The following is a 24,145-nucleotide window of genomic DNA, read 5'->3' on the forward strand; positions in this document are numbered from 1 at the left end:
CTTGTTTTATCACGTATGACAAAAAGAAGAGTTGTTTTTCGAGGGCTAAACAATCGCATCATGACCTACGAAAGCAATAATGACCAAGTTATCGAATCTATTAGTTGAACATGAACGTTCCGTATGCAAGCAAGCACATCATGATAGTGATACCTGGAAAACTGTCTTCAGTAATGGTTTGTTTGAAGCCTGTTCCCTTCCAATGTCATGGCACCACCTATGGAGTTCATTATTTCGTTAGTAATCTAATAAACAGTATATCTACAGCCAAAACCTTTTAATACCTAAGATTCAATAATGCCTGTGTAGGTAGATCTTTAACAGTTCATTCGAATTTAAACCTAACACGATAAATAAGATTCAGAAAAGATGTAAACCTTAAGAGTATCAAGGGATAAATCAGAATTATATCTGTCAACGTCTAACAATGGCTGTTTAACTTTCTGCCCTAAGTTTCAAATACATCAGTAAAATTTATCCAAAGAAGAACCAAGAAAATATAGACTCACATGTTTATCAGTACAATGTCGGCAACAGCTAGAGCGAACAGGGCACTTTGTTTCTCAAATGTAGTGTCATCCTGAAAATTACAGGACCAGTTACCAAAGACAACAGGAAGAGAAATGATAGAAACACATAAGAAAAGTAAAAGTATCAAGTATATATATAAGTATCTGCAAGATATAAGTATCCATAGGTTTTCGAAATTTATGATTAAATTCTTAGATAGTAGTTAGCCAAAAACATAATTTTTGTTTACAACTATATGTATAGCTAACCGTGTCATCCAGCAGTCATCTTACCTCGCCTCTTTCTCTCCCATCGGTACCCTCCAAATCCATGGCAAGTGTGAAAGGCTCAATACCCAGACACCTAGCTATCCAAATACCTTTGGTAGTTTGACTCCTGCAAAGAAAAAAAAAAAGAGAAGACAATTCACCAAGTCAAACAAAATTCAACTCTAAAAATAGCATTGCCACAAACAGATAAAAAACAATTGACAATTTTTTGCTAACCTTCCAGCAAAAGCATCCATTTCCCTAAAATTGGTTTTAAAAAGATGATTCAAAAGTGTACTCTTCCCTGAAATGGCATACAACAATAAGCATTTGAATATCTCAACAAATCAAAAGACTCTGCAAATGTCTCAAGCTGAAGTAAAGAAAAAAGTATAATCTAAGTCACGTTGAGAGATTCATATACCCAGATTCCATTATTATCCCCAAAAAAAACTGTAACTTTGATTACTACTAATAAGAAGATCAATGCAAAGAAAGAAGAACAAAGGCAAACTCACCACTACTCTGAGGACCCATGATTGCAACAACAGCATAAGAAAGACCACAATCAGAAAGCTTCGTCTTCTTCACGAAATTATCCAAACCCTTGACGTTAAATTCACCATCCCCATCGATTAGCTGAGTCGAGCAACCATCATCGTTTTCCCCCATAGCTTTCCCAACTTCGACGGATCTACCAAAACCCTAAAAACGTCATTAGAAAAAATCCAAAAACTTTTCGAATGATGTTGCGAAGCCTTTCTCACACATGCAAATCAGCAAGTAAGGAAACTACTTTGGGGATTTTTTTTTTTTTCTTTTTTCTTACCGATTCTTAGGTCAATTACAAAATTCGATCGTTCTGTTTTGTATGAACTTCACTGTAGCAGCCGAATTAGAGATTGAGAAGGAAGAAGAAGAAGAGACAATAGAACCGCCTAAACAGCAGCGAGAAAAAATAATATACGAAGCTTTGCTTGTTTCTCTTTCTCGAGTTTGTGTCTCTTTTTTGCTTTTTTTTTCTTAACAAAAAAAATGATTTTTTTCTTTTTTTGGCTCTTTCTAGGAGATTATGGATTACATTGTTCAAAAAAAGAAACAGAGATTATGGATTACTTTCGAATTTTTTATGATAAAAATAATATTAGATTCGATTGGTAATATTATATTGTGGGTAATAAACTATTTTATTGGTAACTCACCGTGTGCAAGACGATTTTAATAGTACACCGCACACATACATGTTTTTGTTAGGATTACTATTAAAATAGCACCACTTATCCTGCAGTCGTCTCCACTAATTGACCAAATTTTTTAATTAACACACTGTGAAGTCGATGTATTGTTTCCATCAACAAAACGATAAATTAACAGATGATATCAAGCGAGAGATGATGCCTTCTTTCGCTCGATCGGTAGAGAAAAAATCTCGTGTCAGACATGAAAAAAGCACTTGAAGAGATCACAGGCAGAGGTGTTTCAGTCTAGAGAAATAGAAATGGATTTGCACAAGAAAAGAAAAGAAAGATCGAGCGCATAGGATGTGAAGTAGACACAGAATGACAAAAGTGTGAGAGAATGGAGGAACTAATTTTGGAATCTAGAGACTATTCTCTCATTGCACACTATATTAACAGATGCAATGAGCAGTTGTAAACTGTGAATAAAGAGAATTTACCCCCCCCCAAAAAAAAAACTTAAACAGTTCTCCTCTTCTTGAATGCAGATTCTTGTTTTCATCTAAACTTTCCTCCTGCATTAGCAGATTCTTCTTCTTCTCATCTAAACTTTTCGGCATTTGCAGATTACTTATGACAAGACTCATTACAGAAGATTTCAAGGCTCTTATCATGTGATCTGCTGATGAATTTTCTGCTTGCTTTTTCTTTGATTTTGCATCTCCCTTCATGTGAAAGAAACCTTCTATAGTTGGGATCTCAATCTTAACTGAACAAACAAATTTCTGCTCATTTTTTGGCCCTCTTTCTTCTTCAACACTACAAAGAGTTATACACAGTAAAAAAAAAATGTTTTAAGTTAATACGGTACACTTGTAACTAGTAACTAGATAAGAAAGATTCCAGCTAAAGCAAAGAAAAAAGTTTGGAAAACAGTTTACCTGAAAATCGGGTTTGGCCACTTATTCTTTGCGCAAATATCAAACAACTTCCCTATCAAATCTTCGGGTTCAACATGTAAACTATCCTTATTAACAACCATTTGTTTTGTTGTTATTCCATAGGTTGACGGGTTCTCAGCAGCAGTAGGCAACAAAGATAATCCAGTCTGTGTCTGAAGCTTCCTAGTAGAGCATATCTCAAACAACTTCCCTTTCGCATCTTCAGATTCAACATGTGGAGTATTCTCATCAATAACCATTTGTTCTTGTGTCACTTCATCTGTTAAATGGTTATCAAAGCTGATGGGCAAAGAAGTTGATTCAGCCTGTAATTGGAGCTTTTCAGTGGAGCAAATATCAAACGACTTCCCTTTCACGTCATCATGCTCAACATGAGGACTATCCTCGTTAATAACCACTTGTTCTTGCGTCGTTTCATCGGTTAAATGGTTATCAAAGGCTGCCGGAAAACAAGCTAATTCAGTCTGCAGTTGGACTTCTTCAGTAGAGCAAATATCAAACGACTGCCTTTTGACATCTTCTGGTTCGACATGTGGACTAACCTCATCAACAATCTTTTTAACGGCCATACACTCTGACAGCTTCTGCCACGCTTTCTCAGCAGCAAGCAGCTTTGCAGTATCTATACGTTTAGCACACCCAGAAGCTATAAACATATCATCAAGATATACCTCAGCGATATTTTTTCTGCTGTCAACATCTTTCGAATACCTAAAGTCGATTTGCTTGCCGTGTTTATCAGCCAAACGAGAAAGTGTAACAAATGGTAGTTTAGGTTGCAGCCGTAAATCATCAAGTGTATATATTGGCTCGAAAAGACCCCTGAAGACCTGCAAAATTTCTTTTCTTTTTAGAAAAAATATTGAGAATCATATAACATAGAATTAGAAACACAAAAGCTACTGAATGAAACACAACAAACCTCCCAGAGTCTTTCTACATTATAATTCACATCAATATTAACAGCTCCAGCTATAGCATCTACAAGATTAGCAAGAATTTTTGGAGCTTTCACTGTTCTATATGGATCTGGATCAGGATCATCTTCTTTGCCCATCATCTCTATGAACTCCATAATCTAAGAGATGACACAAAAAAAAAACTGATGAGAATATCATAAGAAGCGAGATCTTCTCAATTCACAAGAAATGGAATTTTAGTTTACCATTCTTTCTGGCTTTATAACGAATTGGCTGATGCCTTTTTTAACAGCGACACGAGCGTATCTGTCGTTACACGTATTCGCATCTCGCAACAGAGACAAATCCTTTGGTTCGAGCTTAGGGTACGTGAGGTATATGTGTTTCATAAAGGCAAGAGAAAGAGCTGGCTCACCGACGGATATAAGCCGCTGGAATGAAGGTGAATTATTGTGTGTTAGCACTTCTTGCAGAAGATTCTTGTTCACGAAACTGTAATTCAAGATCTTCTCCAGTGCTTCTACTGAATCAGAATCCATCTCTGAGCTGACGAGAGATGGAATCTGCTTATCTAAACTTTTCGACATATGCAGATTACTTATGACAAGACTCATAAAAGAAGATTCCAAGGCTCTTATCATGTGGTACGCTGAGGAGTTTTCTGCTTGCTTTTTCTTTGATTTTATATCTCCCTCCATGTGAAACGTAGCTTCTATAGTTGGAATCTCAATCTTAACAGAACAAACAAATCTCGGCTCATTTTTGGGCCCTTTCTGTTCTTCAACACTGGAAAGAGTTAAACACAGTAAGAAAAGTGTTCAAGTTAATATGGCACACTCATGCTTATTGAAACACAAAAAGTAAAAAACAGCCATCTCACATTGATCTTACAAGTATAGTTTTTAAGAGCATATTTGTGACTTCTCTACCCTAGATTGGAGTTTAACCACGGATTAGCAAATGCATTAGACTCTAGACTACACAAAGATATTAGTTTGACTTCGAATCATGGTCCTTGTCAAGTAGTGTGTAGTACTTAGTAAAACAAAAGTCCTACTAAAGCAAAGAAAAAAGTAGGAACAAGATATACCTATAAACCGGCTTCGGCCACATATTCTTGTTGCAAATCTCCAGCAACTTCCCTTTCACATCTTCCGGTTCAACATTTAAACAATCCTTATCAACAACCATTTGTTTTGTTGTAAGTTCATAGGTTAACAAGTTGGCAGAGGCATCGGCCAACGAAGATGATCCAGTCTGTATCTGTAGCTTTCTACTAGAGCAAATCTCAAACAACTTCCCTTTCGAATCTTCAGGTTCAACATGTGGACTATCCTCATCAATAACCATTTCTTCTTGTGCCATTTCATCGGCTAAAGGGCTCTCACAGGCAGTGGAGCAAATCTCAAACGACTTCCCTTTGGCATCTTCAGGTTCAACAAGTACACTAACCTCACCAATAATCTTTTCAATGGGCATAATAAATTCTGACAACTTCTGCACCGCTCCCTCGACAGCAAGCAGCTTCGCGGTATCTATACGTTTAGCACAGCCAGAAGCTATAAATACATCATCAAGATATACCTCAGCAACTTTTTTCTTGCTGTTGTCATCTTTCGAATACCTGAAGTCGATTCGTTTGCAGTGTTTATCAGCCAAACGAAAGAGCGTAAGAAACGGTGGTTTAGGTTGCTGCCGTAGATCATCCATTGTATATATTGGCTCGAAAAGTCCCCTGATGATCTGCAAAAAAATCTCCTCTCTTCTCTTTATTAATCATATAACATAGACTTAGAAACACAAATCTAGTGAACAACAAACAGATCAGAAACAGACCTCCCAGAGTCTTTGTACATCAAAATCCACATCAATGTACACAGCTCCAGCTATGGACTCTACAATGTCAGCAAGAATTTTTGGTGCTTTCACTAATCCACCATACGGAACAGGATCATCTTCTTTGCTTACTGCTTCTGAGAACTCTTTAATCTAAGATACATGCATGAAAATTAAAACTTTACTATTAGTAAGAACATGTTCCATTCGATAACTCAAGATAGTAACACTCTGTTCTAACAAAACGATAATTAAAAAAAAAAAGAAAAAAAAGATGACCTTTGTAGAAAGAGAAGGATTGTGGCGTAAAAGGGATTGGTAGAGGTTGTGGTTGACGGCGAAACGAGCGAACTTCTCGTTACTTACATTAGCAGTTCGCAAGTCACGCAACTCCTTGAGTTTGAGATTAGGGTAAGTGTGGTGGATGTCATTAGTGAAGGCGACTTCAAGAACCGAGTCGCCGAGGAACTCAAGCCGATTGAATAAAGGAGATGTTTGAGTTAAGGCTTCCTTGAAAAGAGACTTGTTCACGAAACTGTAGTTCAAGATCTTCTCCAAAGCTTCCACTGATGAATCCATCATCTCGGGCGAAAAAAGCTGATTTTAGTAGGTCCGACACAAGTCAAGAAGCAGTCTTAATTTAATTTATAGGTAGTTTATCATTTGTATGAGTTTATGTTTGGGCTTTATATTTGGGTTATTGGACTCCGAAAATTAACATTGTATCTCTCTTGTAATCTGCCCATGTTGGATTAATCAATGAAAGTGGATAGCTGACAAAAAAAAACTATTTTTTTTGTAATTTTAAACCCATGACTTTTATTTAAAACATTAATTTTAAACCCTTAATTTTAGTCTTGAGTATTTAAAACCCTATAATGTTTATTATTTTTGAAATATTTTGGCAATCGCATGTTTCACTTTGGAAGTTTCAGTTTCTTGTAAGTAATATTAGTCTTATTGTAATCAACACGTTATTCTGGTTACTCAGAGCGTAATATTAGTCTTAAAGGTCGCAAATGGTTGCACATTTGAAAAGGTTGAAAGAGTTAGAAAAAAAATATTCAACCAACTTTCACTGAATGCAAGGGGTTGAAGAAGTTGGAAAAAACTATTTAAGCCTTTCAACTTAAAAATTGAAAAATAAAGTAATTTTATAGCAAAATTGTTCAACTTGTTCATCCACTTTTTTGGAGATGAATAACATGAATATTCAGCCTAATTTTATTCAGCTTAATACTTTCAACTTCTTCAATTTTAAGTAAGCTTTTAAATCTCCTGGGGAGATACTTGAAGCCTAGGTTTGGTTTATTGGATGTCTACTTATTAAATCAAAACAACATAACATGTATCATACTTAGACCCTGTTCGGTACCTAATCGCTGCAATAGCGACAGCGATCGAAAAAAAAAGGCATTGATCAAGGCAAAAGTCAAGTTGTTTTGAAACAAAACAGTCGCTGAAAGTAGAAATGTCGTCGCTAGTTCCAGAGAAACTGCCGATATTATTTATAGCGACTGATAAGTTGCTTTTTCCAAAAACAAAAACCAGTCGCTGCGATTAAATTGAAAAAAAATCTAAATTTCCCTCTCTTATCTTCTTCTACCTTTTTTGTTCTGATCGATGTTGCAACGATTAGGTGCCGAACACGGCCTTATTAGGTTGCAAAATTAAAATTATTTACTTAACGTATTTCTTGGAAATTTAAAATTTGTTTAAACATGTTATTATACACTATCAAATGTAAATTACATATAAAATTTAAATTTTGATAATTTGTATTTTTAAATAAAATGTAAATTACATATACACTATCAAGATAAATTAAAAACAAAATTACATATTTTTGAATAATTAATTTTGAGTTTTTATTTTTAATTTATTAACTTTAATATTATTCATTCAAATATATTCATATTATTATTTTTTATTTTATTTAGTTAGATTGATTTTAATTTTCATAACTATTTGTAGTTATATTTTAATCTAATTAAGTTTAATTTTGATCATATTTAATTTATCAATTTTTTTTTAATTTTTTTTATCGCTATGTTGTTTGTTTGCTTGTTGCTAGATCCAGTGACTGATCACTGAAAATTGCGGTCGTTGGCGACTGGTCGATGAATTAGCGACAAGCAAACAAACAACTTTTAGCCGATGTCGCTGGCGACAGACAAGCGAACATGCCCAAAGTGTAAATAGTCTTCTTATTTTAACAGTTTGGCCGAATGGTGAATCATTTAGACATAGAAACTTGAGAGAATTTGGGCGATTGGGACTATGGAGACTAGTCTTGAGAGAGAATTTGGGCGATTAGAGAATCTCGATAAGACACAGAGAGTTATACCTATAATTAATCAAGTCAACTTTAATCTCGACATAGTCGTCACAGGCCACGAGAATCTTCCGGTGATTGTGGCGGAGACTGGTTTGCCTAGATCGGGACTCTATGCGAGATGTTTGTACAGTGAAATGTTGTTGAAAGCTTTGATAGCTCGCTTGAGAGTTACGGACCAGTCGACCGCCATTGTTGTTGAGAAAACAACAGAGCAGCGTTTCAGAGGTTTACATCTATGGGCTTGTTGACAATCTCGATGCCAATCTCCTCATTACTAGGAATTGTGGACAGAACGACATTCTAGTTGTACAGTTTTTTCTAGGGTATTCTCTAGAATTTATTAACAGGAATGCCATTTACCGTGATTTTTTTTTCGAGAATGCCACATTCGCAAAACCTTTTCTCCGATGCCATATATGTTTGGTAGATTGACTAAACTAACCTTTTTATTTTCTTTCTTCAATTTATATTTTTCTTTCATTTATCTTTTTTCTATCTCACTTTCTCTCTCCATAATTTATTAATAAAAATGATGTTTTCCAAACAAAACAAAAAATGCTCTCTCTTCTCTTGTTCGCCCTAGCCGTCAAAGCATCATCTTCTTCGATTGGCAGACTCTGATGGTTTTACTAGGATATGTGGTGCTCACATTCAGATATATTTCATGGTGAATCTGTTTTTCTTCTTCGCTCTGGTCTTAGAGGTTGAATTTTTCTGATTATGTTTTGTGACTCGCAAATCTGGGTTTGTCGGCTCTGTTCTTATTCGATTTGTCTTGTTGTTGTGTTATAGATGTTTTGTAGGTGGACCACAAAAGTTTCGTTTTGGTTTACAGAATACCTAATGATGGTGCTTATTAGGCAAGAGACGAGTATTTAGCCAACGTTTGTGGACAACTTTATGTTTGTTTTTGTGGACAACCTAATTTTCATTTTGTGGACAACTTAATCTTTATTTTTGTGGACAACTTTGAAGTCATGTGGACAACTTACCAAATTTTAAAGTTGTCCACTACATTTATACATGGATAAAAAAGGTTGTCTATGATCAATATGGTTCATGTGAATGAAATGTGATCAATTTGTGTGGACAAAGGACAAAGTGTTATAATTCGAAACATGTCCACAACGTATTTACATTTTTGTTTACGATACACAAGATCACTATAATGTATGGACAACTTCTAAATCAAAATTTCACGTAGACTTCTTTTTAATTACATGAAAACACATCATATCCACTACTTCTAAAAGTTAAAAATATTTTAATAACTGGTGGACAATTATCGTTAAAATATGAATAACTGAAATGTTGTCCACAAACACAATTAATTCCCATATTAATATTGTTGACACGTCACATCATCTCTCTCCAAAATTAATTCAGATTCTCGCCATTATTTTTTTAGGGCAAAATGGTCAACTCAAGTGACCACTTTAATAAGTTTGTGGCATTTCTAATAAAGTTTTACAATTGTGGCATTGTAGAAAACTTTTTTTACAAATGTGGCATTCTTGGCAAAATTTCCAATTCTCTAGTTTTGATGGCATGTGTGATGTTGAAAAGGGCAAGAGATTGTGTGACTGAATCACGCAAAAAAAAAGCTCTCCTACTGCAGATCTGTGAATCATAGTGATACTCATATTCAATTACATGTTGTTTCCAACAGCGAGACAAGCCTAGAAAGGACGACTATCGCAAAGGCAAAGGAATATATCGTATCAGCACAAAGATTTATGGAAGAGGTGGTGAGTATGGCAGAGTGAGCGAGAGAACTTGGAGAAATGCATGAAGTAGATAGACAACGGAGTGAAGAATGGGCTGAAGCGATGAGACAACTAGAAGAAGGGGAGATACAAGTGATCGACTTAGGCTTCAATTGGTAACCACAATTTAGGAAAAGAATGAGGAGAAATGTGATATTCTTCATTTTTCCACAAATTTTGTACTATTTGAAAATAATATTTTTTCCTACATTCTTCAAAAAATAAGGAATAATAGAACAAAAATGTTCCTCCCCAAAATTGATGAATAACAAATGGAACAAAAAAAGGTACAAATATTAAAGTTTTTTTTAATTTTAAAATTAATAAAAATAAATTTTTATTAATAATATAAATTTTTTTAATATAAAATTTTTCATATTTTCACAATGTATTGACAGGAAATTTTTTTTTATATGAATTTCATGTTAAACTAATCTTAAGTCTCTATTTGAAAACTCTATGAATAGTAAAATAAATTTAAAAGACTCATGTTTATATCGTAAATAAAAACCAAAAATATTTTAAATTACTCTTAAAATTTTATTTTATGTTAATATTAATTATTAATATTTAATATGAAATATCTAAAATTTAATGTACAAATTTTATTTACAATCAAATGTAAAATTCATTATATATACATTAAAAGTAATATTAGTATTATTACTGAAATTTGATTTATTTAATATTTAATAGATTTTTATTGTTTGGTTTTTAGACTTTGATTTATTTAATTATTTAATATTTAACATTTACTATTTTAATCAGGGTTTTTAGACTTTGAATACTCATTCTCACCTGGGCCGTCAAGACTAAACTCCATAATCCCCAATCGCCCAAAGTTTCTGTGTCTTACCGAGAGATTCTCCAATTCGGCAGACTTTATACTTTCTGTTTGTTTACAAAAAAAAAAGAGAGGAAGAGATCCTAAAACACATGAAGAAGTAGAACACGAACTAATAATGGAAGGAGAGAGACATTACGCTTTCTGTTTGTTTTCAAAACATAATCTTCCTTAAATGCATATGATCTAATAATATCTGTATTACATTTTTAAAATTTTCTGTTTGATTCATCGTTCTAGCGCAGTCTGTGCATGGCCAATTCTCCAAGTCGAAGACGAAACACCATCTTTTTTAGCTCGGCTAGCTCCTCTTCGCTGACAATCTCATTTATAATCATCCAAGCTAAGGAGAGGTTCTTCTTCTTGCACTGCCACATGAACAAGTCTCCTTTGCAGATAACTCGGCCTCGGGATGCGCAAATGTGAAATCATTGATCAATTCTTCCACCGCAATGAATTGCTTCATCAGCAGACGTATCAGATAAAGTTTCCTTTGCCGGGTACTCTTGAACGACGATCTCTCAAAGGAACCACCGCCGTAGTAGACCTGTCATTTTTAGAACAAAATAAGAGAGAAATCATTTGAAATATTCATCAGAGTACTGATTACTGCAAGTGCAAGAAGAGCATCCTATTCCTCCTACAAGAAAGAAAAATTTACAAACAAAAGCTAGCAAGTCAAGAAGGATAAACAAGAGTCAGTCAGGTTGAAGTTCTGAGCTACAAATTGAAAGGCTCAAAAGCTTTTGAAGACAACTCAACAAGGGTATTGTTAATTTTTGTTATAGATCCATCCTGATGCACATTTTGGTGTCAACCCCAACTAAATGAACTCTTAATTAGTAGTAGCAAGCAAAAGAAGAGATCGAACAATGAAGTAGTTTACTTCTATTATGCTCGCTGTCTAAACAAACACTCTCGATATCATAGGATTTAAGGAAGATTATGTTTTGAAAACAAACAGAAAGCGTAATGTCTCTCTCCTTCCAAACCCCATTGCAGCCGGACATGTTTTAACCGTCTCAGAACCGCCGCCTGCTTTAGGAACTGTGACATCAAGGTTTGAGAAATCTAGATACGCATGTTGGTAACCAATTTTGCCCTGTAGCTTCTCTGTAGCTTTGTTAAAAAGTCCTACTGCCATTTTGAATTGCTTTTCTCCAATGATACGTGTACTCTCAAATTCATCAGGGTAGCTACCAAAAAAAAAAAGTACAGAAACGCTAATCAAAATGTGCAATAGATAGAATAAGACACATAGAAAACGTAAAAAAATCAAGAAGCAGTACTATAGTATATACCCCGGACCACGGCCATAGCATAATTCGTTTTGTCCATTGCAGGTACTGTGATTGAAATCACAAGGCAGTCCAGTGTCAATGCAAAACGTACCAAGAGTATTTGGACTCACATCACCACAGTTTGATTGACAAAAGGCAGAGACAAATCTACGCTTTGAACCGTTTCTTACTCGGACTTTAGCATCAAGGAGGGACTTATCCACAGTATGTCCTTTAGAGGACTTATATAAGTAGTTGCATGCAATATCCAAAAGTCTACTCTCTGAAACAAAGAAAAACAAAACCATAGAACTTTCCATTCACATGACTCTAAGCTGCAACTGCAAATGTAGAATTGCTACATAAGGTAACTCTCCAAGGAAAGGATTTTAACTTACGGTTTTTGCTAAAATCAGAAACAATGGTTGATACTCGCCGAGGGATATTTCTTGAGCTATCTGAATTCTTCTGTCCATTCTCAAACCAGTCCTCCATAAACCGCGCAGCTGCGCCTTTGTTATCTCCACTAATCAACGAGTTAGTCCGGCTCATGGAAGTCCCATGAGTAGCAAACCAGTTAAAGCTACCAATAGGTCCCAACTGAGAATCAACAAACTTAACAAGTGTCATTTCTTTGTCAACGTTATACTTATATTTACTCCTCTCAGCTGCAGGGGTATTCAGTTAAGAACTCGGACTTCGGTTCACACCAGCATCCAATAAATCGCCTATAAAATCATCACACACACATACACATAATGGTTTAACAAACACAAAAATACTCAACACCATTAAAGGAAACAAGAGAAAAGATTTATAGACTAGTTGAAGAGAGAGACATTACGCTTTCCTCCTGCATTAATTAGGGTTACTGGTAGAAGATTATTATATATATTAGAGTAAGAAATCCCACCGACTAATATTGGTTTAAACTTGTTTAACAAGACTTGGTGGATACCCTAATTATTAGGTTGCAAAATTAAAATTATTTACCAAACGTATTTCTTGGAAATTTAAAGTTTGTTTAAATGTGTTATTATACACTATCAAATGTAAATTACAAAAATGATTTATTTGGTATTTTATTTTTTTTTCTTTTTGGCTCTTTCTAGGAGAATAGATTATGGCTCGTTCAAAAGAAAAAAAAATTATGGTCTGGATAATTTTTAAATTTTTTATGATAAAATTAATATAGAAGTACTCTCACAAAAAGCTGAGGTGTCGCGTTCACAGAGCTCCTGTACATTTTTTAATAAATGCCTTTACTTTTCATTGTTATTTACATAAATATGTCATTGAAATATTAGAAACCAATATTTTTTCTATTACTTTTAAAAATGAAAGATTTAATCAACTACTAAATCCGAAAATGTATATAATTATCATTTTCATAACCTATTTACTTATTGTTGACAAAAAAGCTATTTACTTATTAAAAATAAATTACATTTCACAGACAAGAAAAAAATTATTCATTTATTTATCACTTTTATCATTTTTCTCATTACATTTTTAAATTTAAGATTAGTTTAAATGAAATCAATTAGTTTAAAATATTGCTTTATCTATTTAATGGTATAGTTATATAAATAATAATGTGAAACATAAAATATATGAATTTAATTTTTAGAAACACAAAAAGACATCAAAACTTTCTACACCACTTTGAAATTATTTTCTAAATTCAAATATTTCACGGGTGAAACATATTTTACAGAATATAAACGCAAATTTGAATAAACGAAAAATTTTCTACTTACATATTTTATTTTATACAAATAAATCTTAAATCTCAATTAATAACTTTACTCATAATATTTTATTTAAATCGATTTATCAGTGGGAGTTGGTACCTAGTACTATTTTATTGGTAACTCACCGTGCGCAAGACGATTTTAGTTACTATTAAAATAGCATAGCACGACATTTATCCTGCGGTTGTCTCTCTCGATTAATTGACCAAATTCTTTAACTAACAACGTGTCACGTGTGTATGAATAATATAAAAAGACAGATCGAGCGCATACGATGTGAAGTAGACACAGAATGACAAAAGTGTGAGAATGACAAAAGTGTGAGAATGGAGGAACTATTTTTGGAATCTAGAGACTCTCTCTCATTGGATTGAAAAAAAAAAAAAGAGACTCTCTCTCATTGCACAATATATAAACAGATGTAATAAGCATTTGTAAACTGTGAATAAAGAGAATTTACCCCCCAAAAAAAACATAAACAGTTCTCCTCTTCTTTAGATGCAGAGTCTTGTTTTCATCTAAACTTTCCTCCGGCATTAGAAGATTCTTCTTCTTCTCATCTAAACTAAGTAGTTGTTTAAAGAATCAAAACAACATAAGTACTAACTTATTTTAAATCTCCGGGGAGATACTTGAAGCCTAGGTTTGGTTAATTGGATGTCTACTTATTAAATCAAAACAACATAACATGTTGGCTGAAACTAGGCCGAGCCTCTTCTTCTCTCACATAAGACGATTACAAGGCTCAAAAGTACATATCTAAGCTAATGGTGGCTCAAAAGTACATATCTAACATTACAAATCGTCCTTCAGAGAATATTCCAAGGCTCTTAACAAGTGTGTGGCTGAGGAGTTCTCTGCTGTCTCTCTCCGTCTTCTTCTATCTCCCTTGGCGTATAACGTACCTTCTTCAGTTGTAGTCTCAATCATAGCTGAACAAACAAATCCCCCAGGTCTTTCATAGTTCTCAACACTAAACACAGTAAAACAAAAAAGGGTTTCAGCGTGCTTATTAAGGCACGCACACACAGCAAACATAACCGACCTCAATAAAGCAAAACAATAGGTAAGATGACATCACAACTTTCATACTAAGATATACCTGTAAACCGGGTTCGGCCACTTTCTCTTGTTGCAAATCTCAATCAACTTGTCTTTTGCATCTTCAATTTCAATGTCTAGTTTATGCTCCTCCATAACTATTTCAACGGGCATACTTTCTGATAACTTCTGTAATGCTTCCTTAGCAGCATTCATCTTCGCTGCATCTCTAGTCTTTTCATTTTTCCCACGAGCTATAAATTCATCATCAAGATCTACGTGAGCGCTAGTAGTCCTGTTTCCATTTTCCTTATCACCCATACAAAAAAGGGTACGAAGTGGTTGAGGTCTCAGCCGAAAATCATCCAATATATATAGTGGCTCGAAAAGACCCCTGAAGATCTGCAAATTTTCTCCTTTTATTTAATAAGTTGAATAAAATAAGTTGAGAATCATGTAACATAGAATGATAAACACAAATCTAGTGGAGAACACAACGTACCTCCCAAAGTCTTTTAACATCAAAATTCATATCAATGAAAACAGCTCCAGCTACAGAATCTACAAGGTCAGAGACTACTTTTGGGGGTTTCGGCGATTGAGGAACTGGGCTATTCTCTTTTCCCTCCACCTCTGAGAACACTTTAACCTACAAGATGACACCAAAAAAGTGTTGTTGTCAATCAAGCAAAGATAATACGGAATTGGTAACCACAAGAAATGGTTAGTAACCTTTTCATCTAACTTGAGTTTGCTTATAAAGAATTGGTAAATGTTGTGTTTGACGGCAACGCGGGCGTAATTTTTGTTTCTTGTATTTGCGATTCGCAACAGACTCATCTCCCTGGCTCCAAACTTAGGGTACATGAGGTAGATGTGATTCGTGAAGGCGAGTTCTAGAGCTGCCTCGCCGACAAACATAAGCCGTTTAAATTGAGAAGAGGTTTGCGATAGCGCTTCAGTCAGAAGATCCTTGTTCGTGAAAATGTAATTCAAGATCTTCTCCACTGCTTCCACAGAATCAGAATCCATCTTTGAGCAAAAGAGAGATGATTTCTTCTTCTTATTAATTTTTTCCGGCATTTGCAGATTATTTATGGCTCTTGTCATGTGGTAAGCTGCTGAGTTTTCTGCTTGCTTTTCCTTTGATTTTGCATCTCCCTTTATGAAAAAGGTACCTTTTATTGTTGGGATCTCAATCTGAACTGAACAAACAATTTTCTGCTCATTTCTTGGCCCTCTTTCTACTTCAAAGCTGAAAAGAGTTAAACACAGTAAAAAAACGTTGGTAAGTTAGTACAGCAGCATACTCGTGCTTATTGAGGCAAGTAAAAAAAAAAGCCAAACTCACATTGATTATCGATGTATAATTTTTTTTTATAGCATACATGTAATTTCTCTACCCTAGATGGTACACGTTTCACTGTGGATTAGCAAAGGAACTCTCTTTCTTTGAGATTATAAGACTCTAGACTACTCGAAGATATTAATATGACTCTGGATCATGGTCCTTGTTGAGCAGTAAGTAGTACATAGAAAATAAAATTTCCTGCTTAATCAAAGAAAAATGTAGGAATAAGATATACCTGAAAGTCGGCCTCGGCCACTTTTTCTTGTCACAAATCTCAAACAACTTCCCTTTTGCGTTGTCAGGTTCAACATGTGAACTATCCTTATCAGTAACCATTTGTTCTTGTTTCATTTCATTGGTTAAAGGGTTCTCAGATGCGGCAGACAAAGAAGATGATTCAGTCTGTAACTGGATCTTTTCGGTGGAGCAAATCTCAAACGAATTCCCTTTCACATCCTCAGGTTCAACATGTGGACTATCCTCATCAATAACTATTTGTTCGTCTGTCATATCATCGCTTAGGGGGTTCTCAGAGGTGGTTTGAAAAGAAGATGATCCAGTCTGTGTCTGGAGCTTCTCCGCGGAGCAAATCTCAGTTGACTTCCCTTTCACATCTTTAACTATCCTCACAAGTAACCATTTTATTTGGTGTCATTTCATAAGTAGTTCTCCTCTTCTTTGAATGCAGACTCTTGTTTTCATCTAAACTTTCTTGCATTTGCAAATTCTTCTTCTTCTCATCTAAACTTTTCGGCATTTGCAGATTACCTATAACTAGATTCATCATAGAAGATTCCAAGGCTCTTATCATGTGATCCGCTGATGAATTTTCTGCTAGCTTTTTCGTTGGTTTTACATCTCCCTTCATGTGAAAAGAACCTTCTATAGTTGGGATCTCAATCTTAACTGAACAGACAAAAATCTGCTCATTTTCTGGCCCTCTTTCTTCTTCAACACTAGAAAGAGTTAAACACAGTAAAAAAATGTTGTAAGGTTAATACAGCATACTTGCGCCAATTGAGGCACACAAAGTAAAAAACAGTGATTTCTCTACCCAAGATTGAAAGAATTTTAACCACGGATTACCAAACACATAATCCTTCTTTGAGATTATAAGACTCTACACTACTCAAAGATATTAGTTTGAGTTTGGATAATGGTCCCTTATTAAGCAGTAAGTAGTAATTAGAAAAGAAAGATTCCTGCTAAAGCAAAGATAAACGCTGGGAAAAAAGTATACCTGAAAACCGGGTTCGGCCAATTATTCTTTGCGCAAATCTCATACAATTTCCCTTTCACATCTTCGGGTTCAACATGTAGACTATCCTTATCACCAACCATTTGTTTTGTTGTCATATCAGAGGTTGACGGGTTCTCAGCAGCAGTAGGCAACGAAGATGATCCAGTCAGTGGCTGGAGCTTTTTAGCAGAGCAAATGTCAAACGAGTTCCCTTTCACATCCGCAGGTTCAACATGAGGACTATCCTCATTCATAACTATTTGTTCTTCTGTCATTTCATCGCTTAAGGGGTTCTTAGAGGCGGTTAGAAAAGAAGATGATCCAGTCTGTGTTTGGAGCTTATCCGTGGAGCAAATCTCAATCGACTGCCCTTTCACATCTTCAGGTTCAAGACCTAGACTATCCTCACCAGTAACCATTTTATTTGGCGTCATTTCATAAGTAGTTCTCCTCTTCTTTGAACGCAGATTCTTGTGTTCATCTAAAGTTTCTTGCATTTGCAGATTCTTCTTCTTCTCATCTAGACTTTTCGGCATTTGCAGATTACCTATGACTAGACTCATCATAGAAGATTCCAAGGCTTTTATCATGTGATTCGCTGAGGAATTTTCTGCTAGCTTTTTCGTTGGTTTTACATCTCCTTTCATGTGAAAGGAACCTTCTATAGTTGGGATCTCAATCTTCACAGAACAGACAAATCTCTGCTCATTTTTTGGCCCTCTTTCTTCTTCAAAACTGCAAAGAGTTAAACACAGTAACAAAGCACTTTAAGTTAATACAACACATTAGTGCTAACTGAGGCACGTAAAGTAGAAAACAGCCAAACTCAGTCACATTGATCTTACAAGTATATATTTTAAGATTGTAAGAGATTAACCACGTATTATTGAGGCATTCATGGTCTTTGTAGAGCAGTAAGTAGTAAAATACATCATAAAACTTCCTGCCAAATCAAATAAAAATGTAGAAATAAGATATACCTGAAAATTGGCATCGGCCACTTATTCTTGGCACAAATCTCAAACAACTTCCCTTTCACATCCTCAGGTTCATCATGTGGACTATCCTCATCAATAACCATTTGCTCTTTTTCCATTTCATCGGTTAACGGGTTCTCAAAGGTGGAAGGAAAAGAAGATAACTCAGTCTGTAATTGGAGATTTTCAGTGGAGCAAATCTCAAACGACATCCCTTTCACATTTTCAGGTTCTACATGTGGACTATCCTCATAAAAAACTATTTCTTCTTCTGTCATTTCCTCGGTTAAGGGATTATCCTCATCAATAATGTTGCCAATGGGAAGACAATCTGACAGCTTCTGTAACACTCCCGCAGCAGCAAGCAGCTTCGCACTATGTATATTTCTAGCACGCGCAGCAGCTATAAATAAATCATCAAGATATACCTCAGCAACATGTTTGTCTCTGCCGACATCTTTCCAATACCTGAAATCGATTCGCTTGCCGTGTTCATCAGCCAAACGAAAGAGTGCAAGAGATGATGGTTTAAGTTGCAGCCGTAAATCATCCGGTGTATATATTGGCTCCAAAAGCCCCCTGAAGATCTGCAAAAATTTCCATCTCTTTACAATAAACATAGAACTAGAAACACAAATCTAGTGAAGAACAAACACAACAGAAACAAACCTCCCAAAGTCTTTGTACATCATAATTCACATCAATATAAACAGCTCCAGCTATTGACTCTACAAGATTAGCAAACTCTTTTGGTGCTTTCACCAATTCACTATACAGAACACGATCACCTTCTCTGCTCACTGCCTCTATAAACTTCAAAAAAAAAAAAAAAATTAACCACTTATTAGTAACAATTCAAATATCTCAACACTCTCTTCGCACATATGATTTCAGATGATTGTTTACCTTTTCACCTGTAGTAGAACATTTCTCGTGTATGGCGTATCGGTGGAGGTTGTGTTTGACGGCGGCACGAGCGAGCTTCTCGTTACTTACATTTGCAATTCGCAAGTCACGTAACTCATTGAGTTTGAGATTAGGGTAAGCGTGGTAGATGTAATTAGTGAAGGCGACCTCGAGAACGGAGTCGCCGAGAAACTCAAGCCGGTTGTATAGAATAGATGATTCTTCAGCAAAACCTTCAGGGAACGTTTGAGGTAAGGCTGCCTTGAGAAGAGTCTTGTTTACGAAACTGTAGTTCAAGATCTTCTCCACTGCTTCCACTGCATCATCCATCTCCGGCGAAAAGCTTCGGAGAAAGAAGAGAATTTTAGGTCACTAAATATGTATGAGGGGCAAATCGGTCAAATAAAACCCTGGACTTTTTACTAAAAACATGAATTTAAACCCTTAGCTCTACTTTTTGAGAATTTTAGAACCCTTAGCCTTTGTAACGTTAACTAAGTACAATGGCGAAAGAAGAATATACAAATTCCCCAATTGTGCTTTTTCTCTAACCATCTACAGAAAGAAGACACCACAACATATGGAACAGAAGAAATGCTAAACTATCTTTGTATAAGAGAAGAAGGACAAGAGCTCATGTCAGAGACAAAGGCGCAGGAAAAGACCAACACGCCGAGATAATTGCGGCTACGATAAACAAAATCGATTTGCAGACAAAAAGATGAAGGATTGCATATAATGTGAAATTCACAGATGACAAAAGTGTGTGAATAGAGGAATTATTACACTATAGAACACTATAGAAGAGAGATGTCATAAGCTTTTGTGAATTGTTTCAAACAAACAAACCAAAAACTTAAACCACTCTTTCATCGTCTTCTCTTCCTCTTCTTTGAAGGCTGAGTCTTGTTCTCATCTAAACTTTCCTGAATCTGCGGATTCTTCTTCTCATCTAAACTTTCCTGCATCTGCGGATTCTTCTTCTCATCTAAACTTTCTTGCATTTGCGGATTCTTCTTCTCATCTACACTTTCCTGTGTTTGCGAATTCTTGTTTTCATCTAAACTTACCTGCCTTTGCGAATTCTTGTTATCATCTAATTTTTCCCGTGTTTGCAGACTCTTCTTCTCATCTAAACTTTTCTGCATTTGCGGATTGTTCTTCTCATCTAAACTTTTCTGCATTTGCGGATTCTTCTTCTTATCTAAAATTTCCTTCATTTGCGGATATTTCTCATCTAAACTTTCCTGCATTTCCAGTTTCCTCTTCTCCTTCTCTATTTTTTTTTGCATTTTCATCTTACTTATGACAAGACTCGTTAGAGGAGATTCCAAGGCTCTTATCATGTTGGAGGCTGATGAGTTTTCTGCTACCTTTCTCCGTCTTTTTCTATTGCCCTCGATGCATAAGGTACCGTCTTTAGTTGGAGTCTCAATCTTAGCTGAATAAACATATCCCTCCTCAGAGCTCTCAACACTGAAAAGATTTGAACACAGTAACCAAATGGTTTTCAAGTTAAGACGGCGCATTCGTGCTTATTGAGGCACACACAGTAAAATTATCAAACTCACATTTATCTTATGTAGGATATACACGTTTTTACTACCCTTAGATTGTAAGATAATTTAACTATGGAGCGAATGTATTCTGCTTCCTGAGATTACAAGACTCTAGAGTCTAGACTACTCAAAGGTGGAATCAATTTGACTTCGAAAATAAAACTTTGTGGTTAAAAGCAAAAGACAAAATGAGAAATAAGATATACCTGTCGTAAATCGGGTTTGGCCATTTCCTCTTGTTGCAAATCTCAATCAACTTCTCTTTTGCATCTTCATATTCAATGTACTTCATAACCATTTCAATGGGCATAGTTTCTGACAACTTCTGTAACGCTGCCTTAGCAGCCTGCATCTTTGCATCAGCTCTATTCTTATGAGAGTCCCCACCACGAGCAATAAATTCATCATCAATATATACCTGAGCATTGATTGCCTCGCCCTTTTCAACATACCTGAACTCGATTCGCTTGCCGTGTTTTTCACCAAAACACAAAAGCGTAAGAAGTGGATGAGCTTGCCGCCTCAAATCATCCGGTGTATATATTGGCTCAAAAAGACCCCTGACGATCTGCAAATATCATTCCTTTCCTAAGAAATCCAGAATCATATAACACAGAATTAGAAACAAAATCTAGTGAGAAAGCACAACAGACCTCCCAGAGTCTTTGTACATTATAATCCACATCAATATAAACAGCTCCAGCTACAACATTTACAAGACTAGCGAGATATCTTGGGGCTTTCACAAATCTGTATGGATCTGGATCAGAATCAGAATCATCTTCTTTGCCCATCAACTCTATGAACTCTTTAATCTCTTTAATCTAAGAGATGACACCAAAAGTGGTGAGTATATTATTAAAAAGAGAGGTGTTCTCAATTAACAAGACATTTTTTTATTTACCTTTCTTTCTAACTTTTCCTTTTTGGACGAAAGAGCATCTTGTATAAAGAATTGGTAGATGCCTTTTTTTACGGCCACACGAGCGTATCTGTAATTACATGTATTCGCTTCTTGCAACAGAGACAAATTCTTCAGTTCGAGCTTAGGGTACATGAGGTACATGTAATTCGTGAAGGCGAGAGAAAGAGCGGGCTCGCCAACGAACGTAAGCCGTTTGAACAAAGGTGAATGATCACCGTGCGTTAGCGCTTCTTTCAGAAGATTCTTGTTCACAAAACCGTAATTCAAGATCTTCTCCACTGCTTCCACTAAATCAGAACCCATCTCTGAGCCAAAGAGAGATAAACTCTTCTTCAATTCTAAACTTTCCAGCATTCGCAGATTACGCATGACAAGACTCATTAGAGAAGATTTCAAGGCACCTATCATGTGGTAGGCTGAGGATCTTTCTGCCTCCTTTTTCGATAATTTTGCATCTCCCTTCATGTGAAAGGTACTCTCTATAGCTGGGATCTCAATCTTAACTGAGCAAACATACTGCTTATTTTCTGGCCGTTGTTCCTCATCCACACTGGAACAAAAAAGAAATTAATACGGCAACTTCATGCTTATTCAGGCATTTAACGTAAAAAAAAGAGCCATCTTACGAGTATAGTTTTTAAGAGCACATATGCGATTTCTATACTCATTATCGTTCTTTGAGATTACAAAGATTCTAGACTATTCAATGATAAATAAACGAAATAGTAGGAAAAAGATATACCTGAAAACTGGCCCTGGCCACTTATTGGTGGCGCAGATATGAATCAACTTCCCTTTCACATCTTTGGGTACAACATGTAGACTATCCTTATCAACAACCATTTGTTTTGTTGTGATTTCATAGGTTAACGGGTTCACCGAGGCAGTGGGCAACAAAGATGATTCAGTATGAATCTGAAGCTTTCTACTAGAGCAAATCTCAAAAAACTCCCCTTTCGAATCTTCATGTTCAACATGTGGACTATCCTCATCCATAACCATTTCTGCTTGTGTCATTTCATTGGCTAAAGGGTTCTCAGAGGCAGTGGGCGAAGAAGATGATCGAGTCTGTAACTGGAGCTTTTCAGAGGAGCAAATCTCAAACAACTTTCGTTTCACATCTTCATTTTCGAAGTCTAGATTATCATCACTATTGATCTTTTCAGTGGGCATACGTTCTGACAACTTCTGTAACGCTTCCGTAGCAGCGAGCAGCTTGGCTCGATCTTTACCTTTAACAAACCTCGAAGCTGCTATAAACTCATCATCAAGATATACCTCAACAATAAATCCTCTTCTTTCTTGTTCGTAATACCTGAAGTCTATTCGCTTGCCATGTTTATCACCCAAACGAGAAAGCGCAAGATATGTTTCTTCAGGTTGCTCCTTTATATCATCAAGTGTAAATATTGGCTCCAAAAAACCCCTGAAGATCTGCAAAAGTTCCCTTTTAACTTGAGATCCGTATAACATAAGACATAGAAACAACGAAAATCAAGTAGACACATACTGTACCTCCCAAAATCTTTGCAAATCAAAATTCACATCAACATAAAGAGCTCCAGCTATTGACTCTACAATGTCAGCAAGAATTTTTGGTGCTTTCACCACTCCACCATACGGAACAGGACCATCTTCTTTGCTCACAGCCTCTGTGAACTCTTTAACCTAAGTATATATATAGACACACTTAACTGATAAGAACATGTTTTCAAATCATTCAATAACTCTTTTAAGAAAAAAGTTTCTAATGATTCAAAAAAACACATTTTTAACTGACGATTCAATAACGAAAGAGATGATTAAGTACCTCTTCATCTAACGAAGGAAAAGGAAGGTCACGTTTAAGGAGTTGGTAGAGGTTGTGATTGAGGGCGACACGAGCGAATTTCTCGTTACTAACATTTGGAGGTCGCAGGCTATGCACCTCCCAGGATGTGGAAGTGGAAGTAGGGTAGGTGAGGTGAATGTGATTCGACAAGGCGACCTCAAGAACCGCATCGCCGAGGAACTCAAGCCGCTTGAATAAAGGAGATGAGCCCACGCAATCAGGAGAGGTTTGCGTTGTCGCTTCCTTGAGAAGATTCTTGTTCGTGAAACTGTAGTTCAAGATCTTCTCCACAGCTTCTACTGATGAATCCATCCCCGGCGAGAGCTGAAGGCGGCGCCGTCGGGGTGAAGAGTTTTAGGTCGTCACTAAAAGCAGGTTCAGTCCTAAAATGTTATTAAAGTTTTTTAAAAGTGGTGTTTGGATAACGTTTCGAAAGTTTCAGGAACAATTTAGAAGGACATGGTTACATGAAGGATTAACGCGACATTAATTAGAAGAAATTTGGAACGTGTACATTGGCGTTTGAGTTAGATCGAACTGAACCAAGCCCATTGTTTGGCTAAAGCAAATTAGTAGTGGTTAATATTCGATTGGTAACAGTAAACCGACATTAACCATCTTCATGTATATTCTACATATTTCAAACTTGTTTAGTTAC

The 24,145-nt window shown here is 35.8% G+C and overlaps 4 protein-coding genes across 7 annotated transcripts in view; all 4 read right to left on the reverse strand.

The window, feature by feature from the left end:
• LOC104724901 (protein ROOT HAIR DEFECTIVE 3 homolog 2-like) overlaps positions 1–1,791 on the reverse strand; it is a gene marked incomplete in the record, with an annotated part of 12,208 nt that extends 10,417 nt beyond the window's left edge. Inside the window, 6 exon segments of the mRNA XM_019233068.1 lie at positions 164–217; positions 510–580; positions 804–906; positions 1,017–1,083; positions 1,298–1,473; positions 1,609–1,791. Of these exon segments, the coding sequence (XP_019088613.1) occupies positions 164–217; positions 510–580; positions 804–906; positions 1,017–1,083; positions 1,298–1,451 (449 nt within the window).
• Positions 2,272–6,276, reverse strand: LOC104724902 (ribonuclease 3-like protein 3). 2 transcript variants are annotated; one of them, XM_010443468.1, is made up of 7 exons: positions 5,955–6,276; positions 5,676–5,828; positions 4,930–5,582; positions 4,085–4,625; positions 3,842–3,997; positions 2,899–3,749; positions 2,272–2,776 (listed from the first exon to the last, which is right to left on the reverse strand). In XM_010443468.1, exons 1-7 carry the CDS (start codon positions 6,255–6,257, stop codon positions 2,410–2,412), a joined length of 3,024 nt encoding a protein of 1,007 aa, XP_010441770.1. In that variant the 5' UTR covers positions 6,258–6,276; the 3' UTR covers positions 2,272–2,409. The 2 variants fall into 2 exon arrangements, with proteins under 2 accessions (XP_010441770.1, XP_010441771.1); XM_010443469.1 differs by lacking the exon at positions 5,955–6,276 and having other exon boundaries at positions 4,930–5,374; positions 5,464–5,582; positions 5,676–5,790.
• On the reverse strand, positions 16,581–19,647 carry LOC104724903 (ribonuclease 3-like protein 3). Of its 2 annotated transcripts, XM_010443471.2 has the most exons (6): positions 19,173–19,647; positions 18,936–19,079; positions 18,735–18,853; positions 18,270–18,653; positions 17,290–18,024; positions 16,581–17,005 (listed from the first exon to the last, which is right to left on the reverse strand). In XM_010443471.2, the coding sequence occupies exons 1-6, from the start codon at positions 19,500–19,502 to the stop codon at positions 16,666–16,668; spliced, it is 2,052 nt and encodes a 683-aa protein (XP_010441773.1). In that variant the 5' UTR covers positions 19,503–19,647; the 3' UTR covers positions 16,581–16,665. The 2 variants fall into 2 exon arrangements, with proteins under 2 accessions (XP_010441773.1, XP_010441772.1); XM_010443470.2 differs by having other exon boundaries at positions 18,270–18,853.
• Positions 19,879–23,917, reverse strand: LOC104724905 (ribonuclease 3-like protein 3). Of its 2 annotated transcripts, XM_010443474.2 has the most exons (8): positions 23,467–23,917; positions 23,172–23,324; positions 22,399–23,090; positions 22,058–22,206; positions 21,636–21,961; positions 21,385–21,555; positions 20,938–21,299; positions 19,879–20,648 (listed from the first exon to the last, which is right to left on the reverse strand). In XM_010443474.2, exons 1-8 carry the CDS (start codon positions 23,797–23,799, stop codon positions 20,042–20,044), a joined length of 2,793 nt encoding a protein of 930 aa, XP_010441776.1. In that variant the 5' UTR covers positions 23,800–23,917; the 3' UTR covers positions 19,879–20,041. The 2 variants fall into 2 exon arrangements, with proteins under 2 accessions (XP_010441776.1, XP_010441775.1); XM_010443473.2 differs by having other exon boundaries at positions 21,636–22,206.

Source organism: Camelina sativa, chromosome 11 (assembly GCF_000633955.1).
Source record: "Camelina sativa cultivar DH55 chromosome 11, Cs, whole genome shotgun sequence".
Taxonomy (NCBI): domain Eukaryota; kingdom Viridiplantae; phylum Streptophyta; class Magnoliopsida; order Brassicales; family Brassicaceae; genus Camelina; species Camelina sativa.

Coding starts and splice junctions, on each gene's coding strand:
- LOC104724902 (XM_010443468.1), bottom strand. CDS start 6,257: ATGATGGATTCATCAGTGGAAGCTTTGGAGAAGATCTTGAACTACAGT. Junction 4,626..4,929: donor TGGCCGAAGCCGGTTTATAG/GTATATCTTGTT, acceptor AACTCTTTCCAG/TGTTGAAGAACAGAAAGGGC. Junction 3,998..4,084: donor TTATAAAGCCAGAAAGAATG/GTAAACTAAAAT, acceptor GTCATCTCTTAG/ATTATGGAGTTCATAGAGAT.
- LOC104724903 (XM_010443470.2), bottom strand. CDS start 19,502: ATGGATGATGCAGTGGAAGCAGTGGAGAAGATCTTGAACTACAGTTTC. Junction 19,080..19,172: donor GTTCTACTACAGGTGAAAAG/GTAAACAATCAT, acceptor TTTTTTTTGAAG/TTTATAGAGGCAGTGAGCAG. Junction 18,854..18,935: donor ATGTACAAAGACTTTGGGAG/GTTTGTTTCTGT, acceptor AAATTTTTGCAG/ATCTTCAGGGGGCTTTTGGA.
- LOC104724905 (XM_010443473.2), bottom strand. CDS start 23,799: ATGGATTCATCAGTAGAAGCTGTGGAGAAGATCTTGAACTACAGTTTC. Junction 23,091..23,171: donor ATTTGCAAAGATTTTGGGAG/GTACAGTATGTG, acceptor GAACTTTTGCAG/ATCTTCAGGGGTTTTTTGGA. Junction 20,649..20,937: donor CCAAACCCGATTTACGACAG/GTATATCTTATT, acceptor AAATCTTTTCAG/TGTTGAGAGCTCTGAGGAGG.